The sequence below is a fragment of the Callithrix jacchus genome, chromosome 15, assembly GCF_049354715.1.
Source record: "Callithrix jacchus isolate 240 chromosome 15, calJac240_pri, whole genome shotgun sequence".
In the NCBI taxonomy this organism is placed as follows: Eukaryota; Metazoa; Chordata; class Mammalia; order Primates; family Cebidae; genus Callithrix; species Callithrix jacchus.
The window spans coordinates 45,870,064-45,885,007 of record NC_133516.1 but is presented as its reverse complement, the minus strand read 5'-3'; the positions used below and the strand labels follow the sequence as shown (position 1 = coordinate 45,885,007).

At 43.2% G+C, this 14,944-nt stretch overlaps 1 protein-coding gene across 6 annotated transcripts in view; it reads left to right on the top strand.

Annotated features, from left to right (window-relative positions):
- Positions 1-13,098, top strand: part of PRICKLE2 (prickle planar cell polarity protein 2) — a 369,301-nt gene extending 356,203 nt beyond the window's left edge. For all 6 annotated transcript variants that reach the window (XM_008981972.5, XM_017965018.4, XM_078351402.1 and 3 more), the window contains one exon: positions 6,992-13,098. In XM_008981972.5, the coding sequence (XP_008980220.2) occupies positions 6,992-7,866 (875 nt within the window). In that variant the 3' untranslated portion in view covers positions 7,867-13,098. The remainder of the gene's footprint in view (positions 1-6,991) is intronic.
- The last annotated feature ends 1,846 nt before the right edge of the window (positions 13,099-14,944 follow it).

The following is a 14,944-nucleotide window of genomic DNA, read 5'->3' as shown; positions in this document are numbered from 1 at the left end:
CACCTCCACTATCACACATGTGCTTGTGCACACACACACCATGGCTTGAGCAACAAGAAAAGAAAAATGTGTTTATTATAGGAGAATAAAGGCATGTTAGAGCCCCATTAGGTTGGACTCTATTGATTTGCAATATTTTGACACTGTGTCTTGTTCAGCACAGACAAATGGAATGAAGAGTTGAACTTCGTTTATGTAGAGGAGGAATCCCAGCCACGGTTTGGAGGCACAGAGACAGGGGCTAGTGTTTAAGTGAGCATCACTGTGTCGGGCCCTGTTTCTCAAATTCATTCATCCATATAATCATGCATCCAACAAGTATTTGTTTGCCTTTAACATAGTTGAGTCTTTGCAGGTCATGTAGTCTGTCACAACTCCCCACCTCTGGAAAGCAACCCTTGGCAATATGCAAATGAATAGGTGTGGTTGTGTTCCAATACAACTTTATTTACAAAAACAAGCAGGGAGCAGTGAGCTGGACTTGGCTCATTGGCCATTGTAGTTTGCAAACCCCTGTTCTAAACGATTCCATTTTCTTCACATCTCTGCCTCAGCACATAAATAATAAATAATATAGGAAAGACTCTACTGAAAGGGAGCTAAATCATCGGTATGAGTTGTAAATGTCTGGAGGGCATTTACAGTCTTGAGGCATGCTTTCTTTCCTTGGGGTCTTTTAGGCCTCACTAAACCTTCTTCTTACATACTGAATACCAGGTACTGAGGTCAGGGTGAGCAAACAGGAGCGCAGTTTCTGCCCTCTTGGAGCAGCTGATCCCTCAAGAAGACAGAGATGAAGCAAAAACTACACAAAAGGATCATAGTTGTGATGAACCTTAAAAAGGAAAAGTACATTTTTCCTCATCTAATCATCACTGCAGCTTCAATACTCCCATCCTGTCAGTATGTCCTTCTTACTAATGCATCTCAAGAGGTTCAGAAAATTTCCCAAGTTACCCAGCCAGAAAGTAGCTCTCCAGTTCTGTCTGTAGTTCTCAAGTTGGAGTGTGACCTGTGACAGTACAGTTTCATCCTAAGGACATAATCAGCTGCTAATTTGAACAGATCACCAGAGCTGTGATTAACAAGGAGAAAACATTTCTGCAGGGCAGGGAGCTCATTATAAATCACATGTACTTTGACTTTAAAATTGGAGAAACCCCAGATGGTGGGCTATAGAATGAATACCAGTGATGGAGATTGACAGGTGTGATCATGGTATTTCGTTCCTGATGTTTGGAATCTCACTGATGTGGATCACAGCACTGACCTCCTCCAGGTCAGAGGGTGGTTGATTTTTTCCAAGCTGTGGATAACATGAGAATCCATTTACCTTTATTTCATAAGTATATATTGAGTACCAAAGGGTGCTGGCCACTGCTAGCTCTGTAAGAATACGTTGAAAAGTCAGAAGAAGATCCCTACTCCCAGGGGATTCGTGCAGCTACAAACTGACATATGACCTCAATAAGTCAGGGTGGGTAGTTTTAAAAAGGGTCAAGTGCAAGAGTGAGTGCTTGACAACTAACTTTGCTACTTTAGAAGGAGTATTCAGGGTAGACATCACTGAGGAGGTGACAGCTACACCAGGACATTAACAAATAGGCACACAAACCAGAGAGTTTTCCAAGGCCTGCTGGAATGAGCTTATTGTTGCGTTTGGGGAGAGGGGGAGGAATGTAAGCTCAGCTGAAGCAGAGAGGAGGAGTGTTTTAGTTGATGATCTTGGAGAGAGAGAAGGGAGCCAAGTCACGTAGGGCCTTCAGGTCTGCATAAGGACTCTGGATTTTGCCAGTAATGAAATTAACAACAGAACCACCCTTTTTAGAGGCAAGTACACAATTATTGCTCATCTTTGGTCAATATTGGCCTTTCTGTTCATGCCTGGCATGCAAAAAGACCCTGGAGGAAAATCTGAGTTAACGAATCAGAAGAGAGGTATTCCTCCTCTCTAGAGTGAGCGGGTAGTATTTCCAGTCCCACCCGCACGTACTCCAGGGGAATGAATAGCTTACATTTAGGTAAAAGTGATAGTAGACTTGTGTAACAGGGCCCTTCTACTCTGACCGAGCACTTTTCTTTTTCCAAGGGGGCACCTCGGGGTATCCTGAGCTTTACTAGGATGCAGAAGCATGATACCAGAGGGCAGTACACCTCCCAGCAGAATAGAAGCTTCTCTTCTTCAAGGTCACCTCCTCACAGAAATAGGAATCTGTTCACAAGCAGGATGCTCTCAAAAGCTTTCACTTTGGGGCTTATAAAAGACATGTTCCAGAAAACAGTATGCTGGGGAATTAATAGTATTTGCTAAGTTATTTATGCTAACCCTAATTCTACTCAAGAGCTAGGGTGGAAAGCCTTGCCAAGATCGTTGTTTCTACCTTTGTTTCTAGACCTGAGTTTGAAGATGTTTTCTTTCCTTTCTTATTAGAGTTCGTCCACTCAGACCACTCATTCACCATCTTAGGTTGTTATCCTCTCCTCTCTGCTTTCATATTGGGAGGCTCTGGAAGTGATTAGGTGGTTGTAAAACAGCTTTTGTGATTTGGATATCAGAGAGAAGCAGCAGAGTAAGCAAGAGGTAGGAGGACCCAGCTGCTATTGCCCTGACAATTACCCCAGGAATGAAATTTTAAAATTATTGGAATATATGATATTTGGCAGAATAATTTCTTTTACAGCTGCCATCCTGATTTAGCTATAGAACAATTGCAGTGCCCTAGAAGCCTTCATCCTACCCCTCTCACTGCTCTGACCTATATCACTATAGATAGCCTCCAGCTGTGTGGTCCGGTTCCTAACTGGTCTGTAGCCTGGGGTTTGGGGACCCCTGCTTTGTAGCATTTATTTTCCCTGCAGAACAGTTTCCAGTCCATGATCAGATATTATATGTAATTGCCATGTTTCCTTTGTATCCATTATAGGCATATCCAATGTTAAAATTGGACCCCTTTAACAAATATTGCTTCATTTTTATTTATTTATCTGTTTATTTTTTGGAGATAGTGGCTCGCTCCCATTGCCCACACTGGAGTACAGTACAGATCTCGGCTCACTTCAGCCTCAACCTCCTGGGCTCAGGTGATCCTCCCACCTCAGTCTCCCGAGTAACTGAGACTACAGGCATGCATCACCATGCCCAGCTAATTTTTGTATTTTTGGTAGAGACAGGGTTTCACCATGTTGCCCAGGTTTGTCTCAAACTCCTGAGCTCAAGTAATCCACCCTCCTTTGCCTCCCAAAGTGCTGGGATTACAGGCATGAGCCACCACACCTGGCCAAAAGTTGCTTTATTTTACTCCAGTTTATTGAGATATAACTTACGCAAAGTAAACCAATATTAACACTACACTTCAGGTAACTTTTATACCTGTGTATTGTTTTACAACCATCCAGATTGAGGTATAGAACGATTGCAATGCCCTAGGAGCCTTCTTCATACCCCCTCCCACTGCCCTGACCTGTATCATTATAGATAGCCTCCGCCTGTTCTTGAACTTCATATAAACGGAATTGTACAGCACATATTCTTTTTGCATCTCCACGCATTTTCTACGAGATACATCCATGTAACTGGGTGTAGTTATTCGTTCTCATTATTGTGTAATATTCCATTATATCAGGTTTTCTCACTTTTGACACTGTTAACGTTTTGGTTTGGAAAATTCTGTGTGGGGTGGAGGAAGCCATCCTGCACATGGTAGGATGTTTAGCAGCATCTCTTTACCTCTACCTACTAGATGCCAGTGGTATCCCATCCTAATAGTGACAACCAAAAATGGGTCCAGATGTTTCCATATTTCCCGCAGAATTAAAAAACATCGTATCACATGAATATATCCCAATGTTAAACTTTTTATTTGCAAATAATGTGACTTATCAAAAAGTTACAGACATGCAACAAAAACATCTACAATGTACTCTTACGTAGATTGTTCACCTTTTGCCACGTTTGTTCTTTCACGTTCACATGCACACACATGAGCACGCACACACACACGTTTTATTTATAAACCATTTGAAAGCAAGCTGCATCCATTTGGGCCATTTACCACCATATCCTTCCACATCTATTTCCCAAGAATAAAGATCTCCCATAGTTACACAATTATTAATTAACCACAGTAAATTTAGCATAATATTTTTATCTATTGCCCATGTTTCATTTTTTTTTTCAGTTGACCAAAAATTATCCTTTATAGCAGTAGTCCCCAACCTTTTTGGCACCAGGGACCAGTTTTGTGGAAGACAGTATTTCTACAGACTTGGGTCAGGGGTTGGGGATGGCTTCGGGATAATTCAAGTGCATTACATTTATTGCATACTTTATTTCCATATTACATTGTAATATATATGCAATCATGACACAACTCACTATAATGTAGAATTAGTGGGAGACCAGAGCTTGTTTTCCTGCAACTAGATAATCCCATCCGGGGTAATGGGAGATAGTGATGGATCATCAGGCATGAGATTCTCATAAGGAGCACACAACCTCAATCCTGCATGAGCAGTTCACAATAGGGTTTGCAGCCCTATGAGAATCTAATGCTGACGCTGATTTGTCAGGAGGCAGAGGTCAGGCAGTAATTGGAGCAATGGGGAGTGGCTGTAAATACAGATGAAGCAGGTGAGGAGGGCCACTCACCTCCTGCTGTGTGGCCTAGTTCCTAAGTGGTCTGTAGCCTGGGGTTTGGGAACCCCTGATTTATAGCATTTATTTTCCCTACAGAGAAGGTTCCAGTCCAGGATCAGGTATTATTTGTAATTGTCATGTTTCCTTTGTACCCTTTAATCTAAGACGTTCTCTCAGCCTTGTCTTAAGACTACAGTCCCTTTTTTCATAACCAGTGTCCCTCCTTTTGGGATCTGTCTAATGTTTCCTCCTGAATCAGGAAATGCATTCTTGACCGGAATACTACATAAGGGATAGTGTGCCCTTCTCAGCACCTCTCACCTGGAGGCATGCAGGGTGTAGTTGCGTCTCACCGGGGATGTGAAGTTTGAACTCCAGGTCGAGGTGTTGTCTGATTTTACTGTTGTTTAGTTACTAATTCTTCCCTTGCAACTAATAAGCAATGTGTGGGGAAACACGTTAAAGCAACGCTCTCTCCCATCAAATGTTGGCCCCTAAATTTAGCATACTTTTTGATTCTTGCATGAAGCACTCTGCCTCCAATGGTTATAAAATGATTTTCCAAATCTGGTACGCCTTTCCTCCTTGTGAACTCTCGCTGCCAGCAGCATTCCTCTATACACAGAGCCCTCTCTTTTCTCCCATTTATTTTTTGATTTACTTATGTTTTATCTGTTATCAGCAGACTTGGGAATTCTTATTTGTTTCAGCAGTTTAAAAATCATTACTTCCCTTAAAGATTTTAATGCTCAAATTGTTCAGATTTGGCCAGTGGGGGCCTCTTCAAGTTAGGCCCTGTGTTCTGACAAACCCCCACCTTATCTTATTTTTAATACTTTCCTTATGGCATAACAAGATGCTGGCTCTTTTAATGTCCTTGCCTTTATCCTGGAATTGGCCATTTTTCTAAAAAGCTGGGTTCCTTTTAGTGGACAATGGCAGAAAAACCACAACATATTTTCCATTTTCCTGATAATTGACATTTGAGTTGTTTTCATTTCTGGGCTCTTACAAGAAAGCTTCTCTGAATACCCTTGTCCATTTCTTGGACCTTCTTACTAACATTCATTATAAAACCAAGAGTGAAGATGGAGAATTGTGCAGTTTCTGCTCTCAGTCATACACCCAACAGAAATGGGTAAGTCCACAAAAAATGGACAAGGATATTCAGAGCAGCTTTATTCATAATTCATATACACGTATGTGTATTTGTATTTAGCTTTAATAGATATTGCCAAGTACTTTTACAAAGTGCTTATAACACAGCTTTAGGTTTTGTCAGGGAAGAGGAAGCTGGAGGCCCTGGTAGGAGCAGGAATAATCAGTGGCAGGGGCAATAATGGACCACTGCAATTCAAAGGCATATTGTCTATGACCAGAAATGGCAAAATTGCTGATCCTTGCAATGTATATTGAGTGGAAACTGCTGAAACTTTGTCACCTGGCCCATTCTTAAACATCTCCTTGAGAGCTCTGCTTGAAGATGAGCAAAATGGAAGTTACTGAAGTCAGTATCTCCCACTACCTTAAAAATGGTTTCTGTCTCTGGGATGCCAGGAGATCATTTGGTAGCACTTAGGAAATGGAGGTCCATTGCTGGGGCACCTGCTGTTAGATAGCATCAGAGCCACTGCTTTACTTTTAAATATCCCTCCTCATGAGACAGAGGGGTACACTGGGGTCCCACTCACATATTCTGGCTGCTAGGGACCCATTAACAACTCTGGAGCATTCACTGAATGGTCTGAGAGTAAATATTTCTCTATCTATACCTCAGGAGTCCCTTAGTGTTCAAGACACTTTAGATAGAGAGCCACCTGCCACTTAGGGACAGCAGGCAAAGCAAGAAACTGCTGCAGGCTAACAGAGAAGTGAACTGGCCCAGTATTGTGGAACCAGTGTTCAGGATTGCCAGAAACAGCCTGGGCATTTTCCAGCCTCTACAGCTTACAGTTTCCTCATCCAAAATATCTGCCCTACAGAGCTTAGAGTGCATCATTAGAATCAAAAACGTAATTAAAGTGCTTTGCAAAGTGAAACCCTAAATAGAGGAAGCATGATGCATAAGATACACAGTGGGCTCTTAGTAACTTTGATGAGCCTTTGGAGGAATTTGTATCTGGTAAAATACATCTCCAGATGCATTTGAAGCAAGTGCCCCCTCTAGGTAGATAGTGCTCTGCTGTGGAGTGGAGAGAGCCTCCTCACAGGCACATGTGCCCCTGAGAGGGCCCTTGTACAGTACACAACTGCACAATAGTATGTAATGACTCTGGATAGATGACCAGCAGTGACAGTGATCCCCATTGCTGCACATTTGTAGTAATCTCTGTGGTCCCCTCCTCTCTCCCCCAGGTCTCTCTGCTGATGGTGGTGCCAAGCGCCAGGAGCACCTCTCCCGATTTTCCATGCCTGACCTCAGCAAAGACTCTGGAATGAATGTGTCTGAGAAGCTGAGCAACATGGGCACTCTTAACTCGTCCATGCAGTTCCGGAGCGCAGAGTCGGTTCGCAGCCTGCTCTCTGCCCAGCAGTACCAGGAGATGGAGGGAAACCTCCACCAGCTCAGCAACCCCATTGGCTACAGAGACCTGCAGTCCCACGGAAGGATGCATCAGAGCTTTGATTTTGACGGAGGGATGCCGGGCAGCAAGCTGCCAGGGCAGGATGGCGTTAGGATCCAGCCCATGAGCGAACGCACCCGGAGAAGAGCTACTTCGCGCGACGACAACCGCCGTTTCCGACCTCACAGGTCCAGGCGTTCCCGACGCTCTCGCTCGGACAACGCCCTCCACCTGGCCAGCGAACGCGAGGCCATCTCTCGGTTAAAAGATAGGCCCCCTCTGAGAGCCAGGGAGGACTATGACCAATTCATGCGCCAGCGGAGCTTCCAGGAGAGCATGGGGCATGGGTCCCGGAGGGACCTGTACGGCCAGTGCCCGCGGACTGTGTCGGACCTGGCTTTGCAGAATGCCTTTGGGGACCGATGGGGACCCTACTTCGCTGAGTATGATTGGTGTTCCACCTGCTCCTCCTCTTCAGAGTCTGACAACGAGGGCTATTTCCTAGGAGAACCCATCCCCCAGCCAGCGCGCCTGCGATATGTCACGAGCGATGAGCTGCTGCACAAATACAGCTCCTACGGCCTCCCCAAATCTTCCACGTTAGGTGGCAGAGGACAGTTGCACAGCAGGAAAAGACAGAAGAGCAAAAACTGTATCATTTCTTAATACGATTGGGATCAGGGAATGGGAGAAGTTGGGAGCTAAGAATGTAAATTCAGAAACTTGCACTGTTTTAAATATTAAAGCGCTTTTGGGGGTGGCTTATGGGGGAGAAAAGGGAAAATGCTGTCAGTGGATGGAGGCAAGGTTACAGATTGACTCAATAGGTAGTCACAGTTCTTGGCATGTTGAATATTATTTGCACATTTCACTTTGGAAACACAGTAGACTCTATGGAGGCCAGGGTTGGTCACTTCCTTCCCATCAGTTCTGTGTTGAGTTGCCATCTCACAAGATGGCAAACTGTCTCCCGCTCGCTTTTATCCTCTCTAGTTCTCTTACTTTTAGGACCCTTTTTTTCAGTAAGTAATTTGTTTATTAGCCAGGACCCAAGACTAAGTTATTTACATGTCCATTGTAAATGCAATGTAAATGAGAGTTCTGATAAAATATTTTTGTATTTTGTAATATCAAAGGAATTTCTATATCGTAGGACTCAGTGGGGACTTGCATGCACATCCACCCTTGTCTTTGAGTAGTATTAAAAGGTGGCCTGGTACCACCTTTTTTTTTTTCTATACAAATTTGTTACATGTCAGTGAGATCTTTTTCAAAGGAATATATTCAATTTGGCTTTTTGTGGCTAAAAAAAAATAATCATTAGACCCAAAGCATTTTATGCTCCATTCCATCTTAAGGAGCCATCCTTAAGTCTGTTCCCACCCTCAGTAGAATTTACTTTCTACAAAGTGGTAGTAATTTTTTTTTAATTGCAAATGTAATTTTTGCCAATTAGAGAAACCAACCAGTGTCAGTAAAGTTCTGTGAGAAATGCCATCCCTGCTGGGAATGTTGAAGTTACTTAATGTTGATCTATCCCTTGGGGAAAGTAAAAGTGACTGTGAGTGGTGCTGTTGTGTGATGTCAGCATGACGTTGTTTTGAGTGTGGCATTATGTTCTGGTGCTCATGTTTCCTGGATTGTATTATCTGCTTTCCTTTACCAAGGCAGACAGAACTGCTGCCTTAGCCTGACAACCGGTGTCCTCAAAGCAAATGAACTTAAGCATTTGGGATTGAGGGATGGAAGGATCCTGAGGGGGCTCTGGGAGGGACGGTGTGGAGCATGTCATGCCTGGAGAAGGAGCAAGGCAGTTTGAAAACAGAAAGCAGGTCAAGGGTAGAAGTGAAAGGAGAATCTGAAGACAGGTCAGGGAAAAGAAGAACTGGAAGTGAAACAGGGGACAGGTGACAACCACCTTGAAGAGCTCCCAGTGCTCGTAGAAAGAATCCAGGGTCATCAGCTCAGTAACCAGAGTCTCTGGGTTACCCAGGAAGGTTGAGCTACTGAGATTTCAGTGGTGCAGTGACTTTAAAAATCAGGTTTGTTGGGAGCGGACTTCCATTTTGAACTTTGAGGACTGTTGGTCAGACAGAAAATGGGCTCAAAAGTGAGTTTGCTTAATGAAGACATTTAACGGTTGTGCTGTTTATAGTAAAATAAAACTCCCTACCTTGCTTCAGTTAAAAATGAAGCACTTGGTTTCTTTCTTCCATCCTCCTCCTCCCCTTAATGGATTGTGGCAGTTAAAATAATCCATCGGAGGACCCACCTGTAGTGAGATGTACTGTCGATGTAGTGCCCGGTGTATCTCAGTGGCCATCTGCCATGGTGAGGTGAGCGTGATCTCTTTTCAGTATAGTAGTTAACATTTTCTAGTATTTTTTATGGAGAGAACGTCAAAAGCGGCATTTCAGACACCATCCTAGATGGGTCTGAGGAAAGGAAGGCCGTAAAGGACATGGTAATGGCACTCCATTCGGGATGTATTAAAATAATTTGCTTTTCAGGTATTAATATGACATTTGTCATTGTCACTGATTTTTTTAAAAAAAAGCAATGCACATGTTGGTTGTGGCTGTTTTCCGCATGCTATCTTCATATCTAAATGCTTCATTAATTATCCGAGCCTCCGGAGAATTAACTCTATTACGTTTGTATAGTAAGTTTGTAAACTGCTTGGCAAACTGATTAAGAAATAATTTGCAACACCGTGCTACTAAAGTGGCAGGTTTCTGGTAGAAATCGGGTGAGTCCAATTTGGAGTTTTAAGTTCCTTGATTGATGAAACTAAAAAAAGGCAGTTTTGGAAAAAGAAAAGAGAAGGGGAAAAGTAGATCACTTAACTTAGCAAACGGTTGAAAACATGTCTGTCCTCTGTGGCCCCAAAGCCAGTGAAAGAAATTCTCCCAGTTAAAGTTGCTTCCTAACTGTTTTTCTCAGAATACCTCTTACATTTCTCAAAGAAGGCTTCAACCACCATCAGCAGAAAGAAGGTGGCCTAGAACTGCCACATGACCAGTGCCCAAAGGGGTCTGGAAGCATTAGTCTAGATGCCCAGAGAGCATCCAGGGACTGAACTGCTCAGAACTTGGCATGTAATGAGATACAAGCTTCAGGGTCAAACTGTCTTCTACAAGATTACCTCCCTCTATTCTACCATTGCAGATTTCTTCTTACCCCAAATGCAGCCAGGCACCTTACAGAGAATTCTGAATGAGGAAGGCCAGTTCCTTACAATGATGGCAGAACCTCCAAGTGAATGCCCTATTGAGGGCAGGACATCATTGTATTGGGAGTTCCATCTGCCAGTGATAGCTCACACATCACAACCCAGAATCCCATTCCCAGTGCATTCTTTCCTGAGGCAACAACTTAAGGTCCTCCCCTAATTCCTTCATCACAACCGTTAACTCTTATTGACCAAGTTCCTCCTGTGAATGGGGCCTGTACTCACGTCCTCTTAGATCATAATTCCATCTTCGATTATGGAATTGAAGATGGAATCATCTAAGAGGAGGATTACTCTTCAGACCAGTTTCCAGAAGAGTAATCTTTTCCCAGTGTTCTCTCTTCTCCAATGCTCTGGTTCTTCTTTTTCCCACCCCTAATATTGATCTTCTTGTCTTTTGGTTACAACTGCAACTTTGGAGTTCAGTTCATTTCCTATTGCTGCTCAATTCAGTAGCAACATAGCTGGCTTGTTCCCAGACCCAGGAAGTGTAAGTCATTGACAGTTTCCTGAGTGGCTGTGCCAATCCATACCACCCTTGGTACTGTAAAAAGGCTTCTTGGCAGCCATGTGGCATTGAGCATGGTATTCAGGGACCTTTCCTTCCATCATACAGTTGTGGGATCTCTACCCAGTGTGAAGGTGAAAGAGCTAAGGGAGAGCAGAACCATGTTTCCTGGATTTTCAAATGTCTGAGGAAGAAGTCCTGCTGTTGGATGTTTGACACTTTTCCATTTTCACCTTTTATTTTTCAGTCCTTCCTTTCTACTCCCAACCAGCTGAGCGAATAAGCAATTTTGTGTTCCTAATACAGGGCCTGGAAGCAGTGCTTCATAATCCTCGCTTCCTGTAGGATGCTTCTGCACTATAACAACATTTTTTCTTCCTTCTGCTGCAGTATTTGCTTCTTGGGTACTACTAGCTACTGTTGAGTTCAGGTGGGGCCTGTGATGACATATATGTGGCACTTGCTCTGTGCTCCCCACAAGCTGAGCAGATATAACCAATGCATCACTGTATATTCTCGCTGAGAATGTGGATACAGCCTGAGAAATCTTTGCAACACTCCAACCAGCCAGGACCAGATGACCAGAACTAATCTTATTGGTCCGATGACAAATATTATTTGTAAACTGATTTATATCTGTCTTTCCACCCTTGGTTCTCTTGCCATGGAACAAAAACATTTTAGGAAGGGTAATTAGGAACATTTAGGAAGCAATATTTATAAATAATTCAGAGACTCCAATTCACCTGCCCCACCACCACCACCGCCCACCCACCCCAGGTTGTGGTGGCTGGAGGAAGCTGACTTCTTAGGCTAAAGGACAACAAATCTCATTCACCTCCTTTGCCATTTTCATGTTCTCTGCCAATTACTATAGGCAGTCTTCATTTTGCAGAGGTCAGGTAAGACTTCATCTTATTCTTCATCTAATCCCACCCTCTAACAAAAAATATATTTAAATTCCAAGGAGAAGCATTCTTTGTGTGTTTCTAACAGAAAACAGATGCTTAAGCCTAAGAAGGAAGATTCGCCCATGACAAAGGGAAGTGGAAAACTGATCCAGTTATCTGAATATTTCATGCTAGGACAGTTGCTATTAGCAACTGTTTTGCACCTTCAGGGCTTTGAAATGGGCTCTGCAGACAGCATTGCTGATGCAGAACTCAGTAGCCCAGCCTCCACTGCCAGTGTTTGAAGGCAGTTTCGGATCACCACCTTTTGAGGTACATTTCTTTAAGCACAAGAGAAGTGGAAACGGCCTTTGCCTTGTCTCCAGTGGTTTGTCCCTCTGGGGCCTCAGCAGATACCAGAGCTTATTTGTATGACCATTTGGAAGTAGTCTTCAAGGTTAAGATGAAGAAAAATTTGGATTCTTTTTCCATTGTCTCATAGTAGCAGCCTAGTCAACACAAGACTCCCATAAAACATGACTCACTGTTGGGAGCCGTATTATTTTATAAGCTCTCTTCCTGCTGACAAAACTAGCTTTCCTCTAGGGAATATAAAGGAGGGGAAAGTCACATAGTGTTAGGAAAACATTTCTGTGCTTTGAATATGATGAATCAATAGGATAGAGAAAAATCGTCTTGTTCTATTCTGAGAGTTCTCTGAGATATCCCTTCACTCTGCTCGGCATTTGGCCATTGATGTTCAACAGGTCTCTGACCAAGCTTTTCTAAAATTTTCAGAGATAGTTACTTACCAATAAGGTCTGTTCTCAAACCAACCTAATAGATTTTTATATCTTTCCATAAAGTGTTATGATTCTATCATGGACCCTGACTCGACATTCTAAGGACAATGAGTCCTCCATTTTTTTAAATTAATTTTTTTTAAGCAAATTAGGACTTCGGCAGGTTTTCCTCTCCTAAACTCATTCTTTCCTCCACAGGATTGCTTTGCCCATCTCCTGCTTTCATTTCACGTGCATAAACAAAGCCTCAAAGGGCCTGGGAAGGCGAGGCAGGCCAGAGTCTGTGTTCCGTGTTGAGTGTCCAGCTATTTGTGAAGAAGGTCTGCTACAGGCCTTTGGTGTGGGCTCTGCCAGAGACTGTTCTGAACACTTTGCTTGAGATCCGTGCCCTGTAAAATGGATATGATGTTTTACTGATGTCTGTAATACATTTGTAAACTTCCAATAAAATTTGAATAAAAGAAATGTTGCCATTCTTCTCAGTCCTCCCTCACTTTCAGATTTTAGGGGTGGTCTCTGCCTTTGAGAGTTTCAACAAAGAAAAGAAAAGACACAGGCACGGAGGAATGAGTTTTACTATGAAAGATGAACCTGAGTGTTTAAATCGGGGTTTCTAAACCTCGGCAATGTTGACATCTTGTGCTCGTTAATTCTTGGTTGCAGAGGGATGTCCCATGCATTATAGAATGTTTCACAACACCACTGACCTCTACTCACTAGGCGCCAGTAGCAGCCCCTGGAAACTGTGACAACTAAAAATGTCTCCCATCACACCCATTAGGATGGCAACTATTAAAATAATAACAAGTGTGGGTGAGGACCCCTTGTACACCGTTGATGGGAATGTAAAATGATGCAGTGATGTGGAAAACAGTATTGCAGTTCCTCAAAAAAATTAAAAATAAAATTACTACCATATGCTACTTCTGGGCTATATGCAAAAGATAGCAGGGTCTCAAAGAGGTATTTGTGGCCGGGCGGGGTGGCTCACGCCTGTAATCCCAGCACTTTGGGAGGCCAAGGCGGTGAATCGTGAAGTCAGGAGTTCAAGACCAGCCTGGCCACCATGGTGAAATGTGGTCTCTACTAAAAATACAAAAATTAGCTAGGCGTGGTGGTGGGTGCCTGTAATCCCAGCTACTCGAGAGGCTGATACAGGAAAATCATTTGAACCCAGGAGGCGGAAGTTGCAGTGAACCAAGATGGTGCCATTGCACTCCAACCTGGGTAGAGACTCTGTCTCAAAAAAATATATGGCCGGGCGCGGTGGCTCACGCCTGTAATCCCAGCACTTTGGGAGGCCGAGGCAGGTGGATCACGAGGTCAACAGATTGAGACCATCCTGGTCAACGTGGTGAAACCCTGTCTCTACTAAAAATACAAAAAATTAGCTGGGCACCGTGGCACGTGCCTGTAATCCCAGCTACTCAGGATGCTGAGGCAGGAGAATTGCCTGAACCCAGGAGGCGGAGGTTGCAGTGAGCTGAGATCGTGCCACTGCATTCCAGCCTGGGTAATGAGCGAAACTCCGTCTCAAAAATATATATATATATATATATTTGTACACCCATATTCATAGCAACAGCATTCACAATATCCGAAAAGTGGGAGCAACCCAAATGTCCACTGATGGATGAATGTGTAAACAAGGTGTGGTGTATAAATACAATGGAATATTAGCCTTAAAGGAAATTCTAACACATGCTACAATAAGGCAAGTGTATGATTCCATTTATCTGAAGCACCTAGAGTCAAATTCATAGAGACAGAAGGTAGAAGAGTCGTTGGTTGTTGACTGAACTGGAGCTGAAGGGAGGAGGGAATGGGGAGTTATTATTTAATGTGTATAGAATTTCATTTTGGCAAGATGAAAAGAGTTCTGGAGATGGGTTGCAGAACAATGTAGATGGACTTAATACGACTGAACTATACACTTAAAAGTGGTTACAATAGTAAATTTTATGTTTATTTAACCACAATGAAAAATGTCTCCACACATTGCCAATGGCTCCTGAGGGCAAAATTGCCCCTTGTGGAGAAGCACTGGTTTCAGTGCATTGCCTTCTTAGAATCTTTGTCCTTTGAGGACTCTTGAAACTGATTCTTACCCAGGCCACACACTTAATTTTCAGTTATGATTAAGAATTGAAACCAGCAGATGACCCAAAAATATTCGTGTTTTCTTTTAAGCAAGTAATACATGGTCTGTCTGGAGAATTACAGCCATGTCTGTGTTCTGGTTAGGGCAGCATTAACGTTGACTGGGAGCCAGGACCAAGGCAGCATGTAAATTCAATTTCCCCATGTCTGA